Source organism: Perca flavescens, chromosome 7, assembly GCF_004354835.1.
Source record: "Perca flavescens isolate YP-PL-M2 chromosome 7, PFLA_1.0, whole genome shotgun sequence".
Lineage (NCBI taxonomy): Eukaryota > Metazoa > Chordata > Actinopteri > Perciformes > Percidae > Perca > Perca flavescens.
This window is the reverse complement of record NC_041337.1, coordinates 4,616,483-4,630,368: the sequence shown is the minus strand read 5'-3', so window position 1 is coordinate 4,630,368 and position 13,886 is coordinate 4,616,483. Positions and strand designations below refer to the sequence as shown.

The window sequence follows — 13,886 nt, the reverse complement described above, 5'->3', positions numbered from 1 at the left end:
AGGAACCATGACGATGCACACGAACATTTTTATTAATTCTTCAGGTTTTCGTTTCTCTTTTAAAGTGTCGTTAATGGCCACAAGTGAACGATTTATTTCTGCCATTGACTGAGATATTTTGGCTTGTTTTTCCAGCCTCTCTGCTGTCAGGAGAGAGGGTCGAGGTGGTGGTCCTGCATGGGGGGCGGAGGACTCGCTTTCCCTCAGCTGTTGCCTGGCTGACTCGAGTAAAAAAAAACACGAGTAAAATAAAAGACACTGCATAAACTCCACTACCGTGTGTTTATTTAAATACCAATACTACATGTAGGCCTAAGAGATTTCAATATAAGCCTGTATATTTCATTTAGGACTATAGCATACATATGTTGAGGCCTCAAAACCGAGAATATATTGGCGCGTGATATTTAAATGACGATCGTTTCCAGCCGCTGCATTAATCAATGTACGACCATTCTTGCCCTCTGATTGGTGTTTACATTTATATAAACTTTACTTCAGACCCAGGGGGATCCATATCACAATAAAAAAACACACAGAGTATAACATAAAATACAAAACCTTCCACAATGTTCAGTGTATGACATACAGACATGTTTGCCAATGGTTCCACAGTCTGGAAGAAAAGCTGACAGAACTGCATACAGGGTTAGCCAAAACAGTGATCAAGTCCTTTTCTGACTCAGATAACCTACAAATAAATCTATACATCAGGTTACGTAAAACAGCAGAGCAGGTAGGTACCCCGACACTGACAAACATATGGCTTGCACCGGAGCTTCTTGGAGCTCTCAGCAGCAGCCTCATGCTGTCATTATAAGCCACTATGACTTTTCTAATGCTGCCTTGCTTATAACGACACCACAGGTAGGCAGTATACAAAGGTGTACAATACGCTCTGAAGAGTGAGATCTTCACAGATACAGAGCACATGCTAAACTAAACGACACAGCATGTTCGCTTGAGCATACAGCTTCCGACGCTGCCTATAGATATCTTTATCATCAGACAGGTCATTTGCAATAATATGGCCCAAATATGCAGTGCCAGACAGATAGAAGTGCAGTGCCAGACAGATAGAAGTCAGGGAAGGTTGACTGTTTGTCTTCTCTACTTCTAATAATCATGATATACTCTTTTTGGCATTGTATTTTATATCAAAATCAGCACCATACTGTACTGCATATTCTCAGAAGCTGTTGGAGACCAACACTATATGGGTTAAAAATGACCAAATCATCTGCGTACATAAAGTGATTAAATCGACCTGAGGATGCTGGAGTGCACAGATAGTGCATGGCTATTTGAAAAACATTTGGAAATACAAGTTGGTCCCTTTTCCAGTATTTAAGAGGGTCCTCTGACCTAGGCAATGTGTGTCTTTCAAATACCTGTAAGCAGAAGGAAAATACAATTATTTCATTATATATATATATATATATATATATTTGTCTGTAGGGAAACCACCAATCACAACAATTTACCTCTGGACCTCTGCAATGGCACTGGCTATTGTGTTAGAAACACGTTGTGTGCCAATGTGGCTGACAAGCAGGCCCCAGAGATTGTCCTCCTGCTCTGAAGACTCCTGTGATGATGGTGGTGGAATGATGTTTGCACATTCCCTGGTGAGTCTCTCCACTACAGGCTGAGACGAGTTTGCACTGCAGAACCCCATCTCCTTGTACCTGGGGGCCCAAAAGAATTTCCACACTGAGAGCAGTCATTTTTTCAACAATGGCAAACTTATCATTCAGAGTACTTTGCACATTACTGGCCAGTTTCTGTGCCAAGGGGTTTGCTATTGTTGTACAAAGTCTGCCAGTATGATGTCTTAACATCTTAACCATGGGAATGACTTTGGAGCCAGACATTTGATTTTCTTCAGACAGTTCAACAGTGGCTAGATTGAATGGCTTCAGAACCAGCAGACACTACTGGATGGAGTCATATTCTTCTGCTGAAAATGGAGTAATGCTCCCAAAGGCTCTCACAGCTCATGAATCCTCTACAGCATGGCATAGGTGCTATTCCACCTCTTGAATTGGCTTCAGCAAAGGTCTACCCATCTGTAGCTGGATTTCACACAGTTTTTCTTTGGCAGTTGTGCTGCATTTAAAAAGATGTACAACGCGGTGTGCACGAGACTGCATTTCTTCCAGCTCAGGGGTTAGAGCAAGGGATCGCTTCACCACAAGATTTAAAACGTGCGAAACAGGGGACATGGCGGAGATGTAATAGATTAGCACATGCAATCATTTTCAACGCAAAGTCGGTCACCAAGCTTGTTACCTTCCCTGTAATTCCCCAGTCTGTCATTAGGGCTGACTTTGCTTCAGCGATGTTAGCTGCTGTGTGCGTGTCAGGGAACTTCCTCCCTCCTAAAAGCACAGTGGAAAGCTTGACCTCTTCAGTGACATAGTGGCATGTTTCTGCCAAGTAGGCATCCATGTTTATAGAGGTCCACATGTCTGCAGTCAAGCTTACTGTGGATGCCTTCCCGAGCTCAGCCATAGCCTTCTCCTTGGTGACTTCATATTTCCTCTGCAGCATTGCCTTCAAGGTCTTCCTCCCAGGTCTAACATATGTAGGATCCAGGAGATTAACAAAGGCCTTGAACCCTACATTCTCCACAATGCTCAGTGGCTGGGCATCCACCACCAGCATCTCCAGCAAGGCTTCATCCAGCTCCAGTTTCCTGGACACTGTCACACAAGAAGCATCATATAAATCAGTGGTTCCCAACCTGGGGTCCGGGCACCCCCAGGGGGGGCGGCAAAGATCACAGGGGGGGCGCGAGTCTTTATCTGGTTTGAGGTTGAGGTAAAAAAAAAATTTTGCACATGTTAAACAAATGATGATAATACACTAGAATATCTAATGTATACAAAAGTCTGTATGAAAACTATATATTTTGTTGTATCCTCATTTTTCCTGCCGCCACGGCATCACTATTTTATGAATGAAACATGGAGGAGAAACGTAACAGTGCTGATAACTGCTCTGTATCAAAAAAGAAAGTAAGGCTCTATCTCGAGAGTTACCTCAACTTCGGTTTCGGGCGGGGGGGGCTCAGCTTTTCTTAGACATGAGTAGGGGGGGCGCCAAGGAAAAAAGGTTGGGAACCACTGATATAAATGACAATATTAATTCATTAGTTATTCATTACTTCATTATTATGCAGCTAATGTATATGGAAGTTTATCAATTAAAAAAAAAATACAAAAAATCTGACATTTGCTTTTTGTGTGTTTGCATGTTTTAAATGCGAATTCTGAGCCTTATTAAAGGAAACCATTCTGCCAGTGTTTGGGACAAACAATGTAGCCATGAAGTAGGCCTAGCATAATGTTTGAAGAAAGAAACCACAACAAAAAGTGAAGTGAGCTTTGTATTTGAATTAGGTGACATTTTAAAGGATATATAGTGATCAAGGGTGGCGATAAATGTTGATTTCTGCAAGGTGTGAGGACTGGAGTGATATCCTTTCGCCCACTTTGGTGCGTGTTTCTTCCTGGTGGGGTGAGACAAGATTAGTAGGCTGTGTTGTATAATAATGATCACAATAATGAACAAACCAAATGAAGGACCGGAATTAACATTGCCATGAATCTTGTTGCTGGGTGGAGCATTGGATGTTGCATCTTCTGCTGCTGCCTCGTGTTTTGCACGGAGGTGCCTCAACATTGAAGCGGTATTATTATTGTATGCCAGTTCTTGTGGGCACAGTAAACACGGAACCTTAAAATAATGCAAAGAGTGTGACTGTTTTGAAATAAAAACCTGGACCGGCCTGTTAGAATAGCCAATTTGATCTGATTTACTAGGTAATTAATACATCTAGGCTACTTTGTTAAGCAGATAATGTTGTCTGAATGACAGTGATGGTAATAATAATAATAATAAAAGGCCAAATAATACATAAATAAAACATAGCCATTTACCTTATTCGGGGATAAATCAAAATGTTCCCTTGAACGTTGTCCACATTGTATTTTGAATAAACTCTGAAATAGGCAAGTCTACTCGATGAAACACAACAAAACTTCTCCGGGTGTGCTTCTCTCTTATACCCCGGGGTATCGGTGCAGCGGCAAAAATGCGAAACCAGCAAACCCTTCCGGAGTTTCAGTGACGTTCGAAGCTTCAGACGTCATCAGTCACATGCTTATTTCAATTTCATACAACCTCCAGCACTGTTTCGAACCAGTGTGCTTTGCAGAAGTGATACAAGCTTCGGTGCCTCGGTGTCAGATGTCCCATCACAAATTTTGACCTGTTCCTTCCGAGTTCCAGTTTCTTTTGGATTATTGTCTCCTGCTTACACATTTGTAAGTCTCTTTGTGTTTCATTTATTATTATTATTATTATTTCAAACTGCTGCACACTCTTCGCCTTCCTGCACTTGGGTCCGTCCAAGCCTGCACCGTGACAGAGGCAGAGAGGGGGACAGTGAAGGCCTCCCGCCATGCCGGTGCCAGCTGGGACACCTGTTCTGGGTCAAGATTATTGAGTTGGGAAAGATTAAAGCACACCTCCTAATGGACACACAAGGAGAGTAGAAGAGAGTGAGAGCCCTCTCCACACACCCACACACACACACACACACACACACACACACACACACACACACACACACTCTTTCCACTGTGCATTTGTTTAGACAGTGTCTTTATGCCTGTGGAGAGTTACTGAGTTATTGAAGATGGACTGGTTGTAAAAATCTGCAGAGTAGTGATGAAGGCACAACTCCAATGTTGTGAGTGTGGATTTGTATTGTTTGTGAATATAATATGTATTGATTTCTAGTACATGGCAGCATGCAGCATTCATCATATAAACCTAAACTCAATAACACCTGCTTCTGTACAGCCTCCCATAAAAGCTAATGTAATCATGTTCTATCCTTTCAAGTTAACCGAGGACCACATTTGAGACAACAATAATAATAACAGGAGAAAGTAATACACTCTGAGAAATGGCAGTCATCAGGTTCCAGTGAATCAGTGGTAACAACCCATGTGATGGTCTCTGTCAGCATTTTTTTACTCTTTTCTCATGTAGCATTAAGACACTATAGTTCCTATAACTCTGATAGTTGCAACTTCTACTGGCCATTTTCATGTTGTATCCCACTGGGTTAGATTTACAGAGAAACCTGATACATTCTGCAGCCAAAGCTTATAGATGTTTGGAGACAGTTTGGGAAGTTTCTGACTCACCCTGGATTAGAGAATCACCTTTGAGCTCTACAAATTCTCATTCCTGCTCCGATTCTTTGAAAGCTCCCTCAAAGAGAAGAACCTTTTCTGACCAATCTAACTGTAGAGCCATATGCAAGTTTGAGTCAACTCCTGGATGTAAATGTAAGAGTTAACCTTTCTTGTTGCGACAATATGGTAGCAGAATAGGAATAGTGTAAATGGGTGAAAGTATTGTGCTTCGGTATGTCAGAATCAGATAATGTGAAGATGGTTAAAGGATTTGAAACTAAAGTAGGTAGGAAAATAGTTAAATAGTTTAGTAATATAGTAAAATAATGTACTTGTATTGCACTGTATTGATCCAGCAACACATTGATGATATTGTACTTTTGCACACAAATTGATATCCTGGCTACTTTGAGTCTAGCCGTCAGAAAAGTGACTTTGAACCTTGTACAGAGCACAGTGAGTGGTCAGTCTTTTCAGAGGCCGTGGCAGTTAAGTTTAGCCAACAAAAAGTGAGCTGCTCAATATATACATTTTTTTATCGTCATCGTTTATCAACTGCCACAATATACACATCGCAAAAGGCTGCCACATATCGTGATAGACACTGTTCGTTAGGGTTGGGTAACTTGATGACCGGTATCTACTGGACCGAATAGCAACGTGGACTTTGGTGCCTCATTTCGGTGCCACTGAAATGCCTGTGCTGCTCTCTGGTGCTCCGAAATTGCAAGAGACCACTTTTTACGTTGAGCACACAAATGTGTGTGTCGTTTATTTTTATAGGAAATACAATTCCACAGAGAAAGGTGCTGCCCAGCAACCCCACCCCCTCGGGTCCCACGTCATCACACATTTAAAGGGGCCGCGATCCCTGAACAGACGTATTTACATGAAGTGACTAAGGACAGTAAATTACATGTATAACATATTACGTTTAACAACAAAGGTGAATTATGTATGTCACGTTCACTACAAGCCTACCGTTAGCTAGCAGCTGGATTAAACACGGTTAAAATGCTGACAGCTAACGTTAAACGGTGTAAAGTGTGAGTGTATTTCACTGTAGAGGATTCCAACAGCGGGACATTAAACAGTCTGCAGCTGCCGTTGTCGGAAAAACAACTCAATGGTGCGTTTACTTGAAACTCGCCTCGTTAGTCTCGTGGTGCATTCAAAGTTATTGTAAAATACCCTTTTCCCATCTAGTGGTTGTTTTTATCATTTGTTATTATTAAAAAATTATTTGAGCGTATGGTTAGCAATAAACAAGCCATTCTTAAATGTCGCCGACTGTCGTTTTTGTGCTCCTTGTAATATATATATAAATATTTTTAAAAGTATCGGTTCAGGCACCGTTTTGGCACCAGCACCGTTTTAAAAGCAACAATATCGGAAAAAAAATCCAAATGATACCCAACTCTACTGTTTGTTGAAAAAAAATATCAGCAGAAAACTGCACTTCGGTCTATCTATTGCAAGTAATATTGTTATTGCGATATTCAACAATGTTATCGCATATCACATAGTTCCCTCATATCGTGCAGCCCTAGGTCATGCCGCTACAACAGTTAAGTTCAGACATCAAAACGACTAGTTAAGATTAGAAAAAAGATCGTGGTTTAAATTAAAACACTCCTGGGTATATGTCTTACGTTTATGACCCAGTCATCCACCCTGACCTCCTCCCATGCGGCAACAGAGCATTCTTATACAGCAGGGTTGGGGTTAAGGTTAGGGTTAGAATTAGAGTGCTTTACTTTTCATAGCTATATGTATATGAATGGTTCATGAGAACAGCGTGACGCCAGCAGTAGCTCTGTTTTTGTGAGGAGGTAAGCAGAGACTTTGCTGGCGACAGTTTGAATGTTAAAGGCACGAAGGAGGGAAATGTGTTGAGTTATCCCTTTGCAGAAGATTGGAGGCAGCAAAGTGCTCTGAATTCACAGATATGACGCCTTTGTTTGAGAAATGATGGGAGTCAGTAGTGCATTTATGGAAAGTGATTTGCTTGTCCAGGGTGAGTCAGAGACTTGAAATTTATTAAATTGACATTGAATCAAATGTTACCATCATTTGGCAAGTGGCTGCTGTGGATTTGCTGGATACTTACATCTGCTGTGTGTCTCATGGAATTTAAAAAAGAAAAATTGTATTCTGAATTGATCTTTTAGAGATGTGATTTTTCCACCGAGTTTTGCCGGCCTGTTTGTTTCATACTCGTGATGTTAAACGTCAATTTCAGCAATTTCTGCAAACACCAATAAAGGTTTATAGCTGTGTGATTTGATTACAAAGCCACCCACGCTTTGGGCGCCAAGCATTCATTAGTTTATGAGATTAGTATTATGGGATTGCAGCTTTATTAGAGATGGCACACAGCAGATAGGGGCAGGTGGGGAGGGGGGGACAGAGAGGAAAACAACAACACAACCTGCAGTGAGGATGGACTGGAGTTCACCGCGTTTGTCTCCTGGGACACATTGGCTTTCAGCCCCCTGACCATCAATACTGATGTTCCATTGAATTTTATTTGTTCAATAAGGCTGATTTAGTTTCACAGTCATCTAAAGTCTAAAGCAGGAGTCTTTGCATTTTTAGGGCAAAGAACCCAAACCAGAGAGAGAAACGAGCAGGGACCCCTTACTACATATATAATATAAAATTGAGTTGCATAATATTAGTGTGTGAGGACGGAGGAGGGGGGGGGTGATTCAATTCGATTCGATTCAATTTTATTTATAGTATCAAATCATAACAAGAGTTATCTCAGGACACTTCACAGATAGAGTAGGTCTAGACCACACTCTATAATATACAAAGACCCAACAATTCCAGTAATTCCCCCAAGAGCAAGCATTTAGTGTGACAGTGGCGAGGAAAAACTCCCTTTTAGATAGAAACCTCGGTGGTGAGAAAAACTTCCTTTAAGGGAGAAACCTCGGACAGACCCAGGCTCTTGGTATGCGGTGTCTGACTGTGCCAGTTGGGGGAGTGATGAGTGAACAGTGGCAATAATACACTGTAAAAAAAAGTCTGTGGACATAACATAATTTAAAAACTGTAAATAGACAAACAGCTTAATAATTAATTTGATTAGTTACAGACTATCCATCCAGGCATCTTCTAACCAATCCCAGCTAGCATTGGGCGCAAGGCGGGGTACACCTTGAACAGGTCACCAGTCCATCGCACACAGACGAACAACCGCTCACACACACATTCACACCAATTATCCTATCTGCATGTCTTTGGATGGTGGGAGGAAGCCAGAGTAACCGGAGATAATAGACATGGGGAGAACGTAATAATTGCGGTAGCAGCCAAGCTTGGCAAAGTTCACGTTAGTGTGCAGCGCACCACCGCCCAAGCTGCCCGCGAATGGAGCATGGAGGAGCTGTATGTAACGTGACAAGTGACAACGTGGAGAATCCTCTTTTATCAGGTAAACGCATGCTTTTCTTTAACTTGATGACTGTTATTCTGAAAAATACTCGCTTCTATTTTTGACAAACAGCAAAGCTGACTGGTTGCTGGTTAATCTGCTGGGTTCCATGCTAACGTTACTAGTAAATTTCTTTTGAGTAAGTTAAGTTAACATTTGTTGTTTTTTTCATGCTGTGGTTTTGCAGCGCCACGTTAAACGTTTAAAAAACAGGTGGTTTTATTATTTTTTTCTAAAAATTATTACCTGCCATTTTTGCAGCAAAATAGTAGCTACATTAAGGGGTTATGTTCTGCATTGTAGAGTTCACAGGAATGAACCACATTGTCTTTTCAAATGCGTTAGCATTGACTGCAAGTGGACATTTTAGGACGTTAGTCGTTACAGATTTGAAATGTGCTGTTCACTGTGTGAGCGCCAATTTCACACAGTGAAGGAACTTCTCTCCCACTTAAAAGAGCATATAGTGGAGGGGCGACCTGTTGCAAGTCACTGGCTGTAAAAATATTTTCACTGTGAAGTCGTCATTTACTGCTCATATGTCCAGAAAACATAGGCATGTTCAGTATACAGCATAAGTGACATGTACAGGGAAACTACTTCTCAGTCTGAAGCTGCTGTTGCTGCATGTGCAGATGCTGGCCAATGCTCAACTGATACAACAAATGAAAGCACTGAATTACCAAAGAATTTCAGTGATAACTTTCTGACACTGTAAAAAGTCATGGGATAAGTAAGTAAAGCTTAAAATCATGAGGTTTTACAGCATAACAAATTTAATTTGTTACATATACATGTTTTAGCAAGTTGATAACTTATTTTAAGAAGTAGATCAAAATGAAAATATTGAAAAGTGTCTTAACTTAAATATATATTGATTTTGAGTGAACACTTTTAACTTTTCTTAACAATAGAAAAGGATTGAGTTAGTGCTACTCGTCATTCTACTGAGCATCTTTCAAAGGTGAGTTCAGTACTGAACTGACGCCTTCTACAAGACAAAGGAAGAGCAGGAGAAACAGAGTTTGCAAGAAAAGTGTCTTGGTGAGTATCTTTCTTTGTTTCATATGCAACATGTACTAACTTTTATCTTATCTTATTTTATTATTTATTTTACATGTATTTTTATCTTTATTAATACATACTGGCCCTCATTTATGAAACATGCGTATGACCTAAAACAGGCGTACGACGGGCGTACGCCGATTCCTACGCCGATTCCTACGCAAAGCTCGGCATTTATCAATTTGGACGTGAGCGTAGGCTGCGATCAAATCTCACGTCTGGTCTGAACTTGTGTACGCAAGTTTTCCAGTGTGACTAGCGGTGGTTCATGGTATAACCACCCGGTTCAGTGAATTGTGATTGGTGAAATGTTTATTCAGTCGCCTATTTAAACGAGCGCATTGGCAGTCCTGAAGTTGAAGCAATGGCAGATCTGGCTCTGTTAGAGGACCTTAATGCTCGCTTAAGACGAGAGAGGGTTTTTCGGGACCGTGCTGATTTCTTTATGGAGAGTGACCAGTGGCTAATGAGTCGTTTTCGTCTCCCGAGGCATGTCCTTCTGCAGCTATGCTACAATTTAGAGCCTCGGTTAAAAAGAGAGACTCACCGGTCCAATGCCATACCTGTGTCAGTGCAGTTGCTCTCTACGTTGGGGTTTTTGGCCACCGGGACCTTTCAGTGGGAGATCGGGGACAGGTCTGGTATATCGCAGCCAACAATTAGTAGAAGTATGCCAGCACTTTTGGCGGCTATCAAGTCCGTTGCTGCTAGGTATATTCAATTTCAATATGATGATGCTCAGCAAACTGTGATTAAAAGACAATTTCATGAGGTTGCTGGGTTTCCAAATGTGATTGGGGCGATTGATTGTACTCATGTGCGTCTGAAGCCACCATCCATGAATGATTACACATTCATCAATTGCAAAAACGTTCATTCAATCAACGTTCAGATCATATGTGATGCCAGGATGTCTTCTCTGAATATGGTAGCCCGGTGGGACGCACAACTCTTTTCTTTTTCAAAACAGCAGCGTTGGAACAAAGCTACAGGAGGGCGCACTGCATGGCCGGAGTCATCTCCTCGGTGAGTTATGCCTGCGTATAATTACAAAAGTTTTACATAGTTCTTCGGTGAAACGGTTTGATGTGATTCCTCTAGGTGACAAAGGTTATCCCTTGACTGAGTACCTTATAACACCGCTTGCAAATCCCCAAAACGAGCAAGAGCGCAGGTTCAACGCACACACGCACACGAACCACAGTGGAGAGATGCATAGGTTTGCTCAAGGGCAGGTGGCTCTGTCTTGGGTCAGCGGGGGGGACTCTGCTATACACCCCAGAGAAGGTCTGCAACATAATTATGGCATGAAGGGTTCTTCATAATATTGCGCTGGAGAACGGGGTGCCATTTGATGAAATAGGCCTACAGCCAGATGACCTTATGCATGGAGATCTGTGGCCACATCAGCCACCATTGGGGGCTCTACGAAGGAGACAGGATCTAATTCTGCGCTTCTAACATAGTACGTGCTATCTTTGGGTAAGAATACCTCAAAAAATACAATGTGGAATGTTTAGTGAGAATAATTCATTTATTTATTGGAAATGCACTTCAGTTTCTCATTTATCTCTTTTAATGTGTCATTAATGGCCAGAAGTGCACTATTTATTTCACCCATCCATCTGCAAATTTCTGCCTGTCTCTCCAGGACTTCAGCCGTTAGTACAGAGGCGGTGGTGGACCAGAACGGGGCGAAGAAAAGCTCTCCTCTTCCGCCGGTCTGTGTGGACTGTTCTTTAAAAAGAGAAAATAAAAGATTCAATGCACTTCATTTGTGTGATTATGTAAGGCAGGCAACAAATCAGTGTTTGTACTGTGGCTATTTCTCTCACTATTTGCCTGCTCGGACTCAGGTGCATCAGTGTCTCCCCCACCATGAATGCCACTAACGGAGGGAGACCCGATGAGTGCGGCCACTCGCTCCTCAGCTGGCGTTAATGTCACTTCGGGGTCTGACTGGCCTCCTCCCGTCGGATTTTGGCTGCACCTCATCAAAGCAACACGTTTTTTTGTGGCCAGTTTGATGTCGGACCATTTTTTCTTTAACTTATTGGAAATCAGAGTACTACAAGTTATATTTAATGATTTAAGTGTAGAAAATGATTTATTACTTATTGGATAAATGACTTAAATATTCAAACCTCTGCAGGAGTCCGATTTACTGTAGAAACGCTGTTGACTGCAGCAGTAACCTCGGTCCACACCGCATTTTTTCTTGATCCTTTGATACCTGATTTTAAGCTTCCAAATAAAACTAAGCGGTTTGCCTCCACCTGAGACGTTAGCGTCTCTATTTCTGCCTCAGAGAAGTTCCTTTTCTTTGCCGGATGTCGCTTATCCATGTCGTAAATTCTAGGGGCGAGGCCTCTAATCCGTGAATATATATGGGCATGACATTTTAATTACGATCGTTTCCAGCCGCTGCATTTATCAATGTATGACCGTTCTTACGCTCTGATTGGTGTGATACCAACGTTTGATGAATCACACGTGAAGCCTGTCGTAAGATGATATCTGCACTCATCTGCGCTGGTTTCTACGATAGGTTGATAAATGAGGGCCACTGTGTGTCCTTATATTTAGAGAATGTGTGACATGCACCAACAACAAAAAACGTACTTGGCAATAAAGCCCTTTCTGATTCCGATTCTGATTTGTTTTCACACACTAAAATTGAAGTTGTAACTTGTCTTAAGCTAATTCACCGACTGTTGAGTTAGCATACTTTTAGTTAGCTAGTGTCTTAAGAGCACCATGCTTCAGAGCAGTCTTTTGTATCTTTCTTTTGCAGTGGTAGCTTAACGATGTTAATTGGCACTGAACTGCCATTAATGTTTGTATTCTGAAAAAGCATGGAGTAAGACAAAAGCCTATTTCTGTGCAGTTTTTTGCAAGCAGATTCTTAATTTTAAAATTAATTGGATTTGTAAAATTTGCACATTTTAAACACAAGAAGGACATAGATAGATAGGATAGATAGACTTAGACATGGCCAACAGATTTAATATGATCAATTCATTATTTGATTTTAATTATAAACAATACAGATTGGTAATTTGTACAGTCAAAGTCTTATAAACTTCATTCTTTGGTCTATTTTCCTAGTGATGTAATTATTAAAAACCCAAATTCATAGAGGAGCAGTTTAGCATATTTTGTCTTATACACAGGATGAGTCTGTGGAAAAAAGGAGAGAGGTTGCTATCCGTGTCTTAATGGTGTATCTCAGAGAAAAGGAGGATGAACTCTTTAAGAGCAGTTGGTAGGTAAATCAGACAATTAAGTTCAGACACACTGTACTTTGTGTTACACTTGATTTTAAATATGATGAGTAAAACACTGACATTGATTCTGACCTACTTATGCCAGGATGGTGGGAATATTGTCAATGAAGTGATGAAGATTGTCATATCCAGAGGTGCCACCATGTCTGATCCAGCCACCGCGAGGATCTTCATTGAGGGAAGAGAAGTCCTGCAAGACCTGGACATACCTAGAGCCTGTGCCTTGCTAATGGAGCTGATATACGGACTCAACCTCAGCTTCCCAAAAGATATTTTTGAGGTATTTCAAAAGCTATTCCTTGAGCGGGATGGGCTGAAAGCCAGTCCGAAGTTAATGTCTTTAAAAAGTAAACTGCTGTGCTAAAAATTTGAAGAATTAGACTGTCCTCAAACAAACTCTGAGTCTAACCCTGATCTCTGAGTTGATCTACCTTGAGATGGGAAACTCTGAGTTTTCGGTTCCAGGACAGCTGATTTGAGTGGGTTCAATCAACTCGGAGTAGGTTGATTCAGAGCTAAGCACATGCACCACCACAATAAAAAGGCAGCGTGGATAGAGCCATGATACTATGATTCACCATGGTAACAACCACAAACAAACTGGTCGGTGAAATTACTCATGCGCACAAACAGCGAGTTTGAACATGTACATTTAGCACAAAAAGTAAGTAAATTTGTGTATGGTAGATTATTTCTCTGTGGCTTTTTGCCAATAAATCCTATTCCATTGGAAAGCCTGTTTAGTTCCCTTTCAAATGGTGCCCCATCCACAGGATTTGTGGGATGAGCAGCAGCACTGAATATGTGCCCATGAAAAAAAAACAAGACATATTGGCAATTTAACAATTTATTCATTTCACAAACAGAAGCCTCAGTAGC

At 41.3% G+C, this 13,886-nt stretch overlaps 1 protein-coding gene and 1 long non-coding RNA gene across 4 annotated transcripts; one reads left to right on the top strand and one right to left on the bottom strand.

The window, feature by feature from the left end:
• Window positions 1-989: 989 nt before the first annotated feature.
• On the bottom strand, window positions 990-7,716 carry LOC114558197 (uncharacterized). The gene is made up of 5 exons (XM_028581997.1): window positions 7,645-7,716; window positions 4,406-4,538; window positions 2,293-2,705; window positions 1,485-1,688; window positions 990-1,391 (listed from the first exon to the last, which is right to left on the bottom strand). Exons 1-4 carry the CDS (start codon window positions 7,714-7,716, stop codon window positions 1,518-1,520), a joined length of 789 nt encoding a protein of 262 aa, XP_028437798.1. The 3' UTR covers window positions 990-1,391; window positions 1,485-1,517.
• Window positions 7,717-8,157: 441 nt separating this feature from the next.
• Window positions 8,158-11,489, top strand: LOC114559213 (uncharacterized). Of its 3 annotated transcripts, XR_003693034.1 has the most exons (4): window positions 8,158-9,699; window positions 10,691-10,746; window positions 10,822-11,202; window positions 11,372-11,489. It is a non-coding gene; the product is annotated as an uncharacterized LOC114559213 (long non-coding RNA). The 3 variants fall into 3 exon arrangements; XR_003693035.1 differs by having other exon boundaries at window positions 10,691-11,185; XR_003693033.1 differs by having other exon boundaries at window positions 10,691-11,202.
• Window positions 11,490-13,886: the final 2,397 nt, after the last annotated feature.

What these genes read in the sequence shown, in the direction of transcription:
- LOC114558197 (XM_028581997.1), bottom strand. Translation starts at nt 7,716, where the DNA reads ATGGTCAGGGGGCTGAAAGCCAATGTGTCCCAGGAGACAAACGCGGTG. An exon ending in CCAGTCCATCCTCACTGCAG is followed by an intron (nt 4,539 to 7,644) that starts GTTGTGTTGTTG and finishes TGTGTCCATTAG; the next exon opens with GAGGTGTGCTTTAATCTTTC. An exon ending in GCAGGCTTGGACGGACCCAA is followed by an intron (nt 2,706 to 4,405) that starts GTGCAGGAAGGC and finishes CTTGTGTGACAG; the next exon opens with TGTCCAGGAAACTGGAGCTG.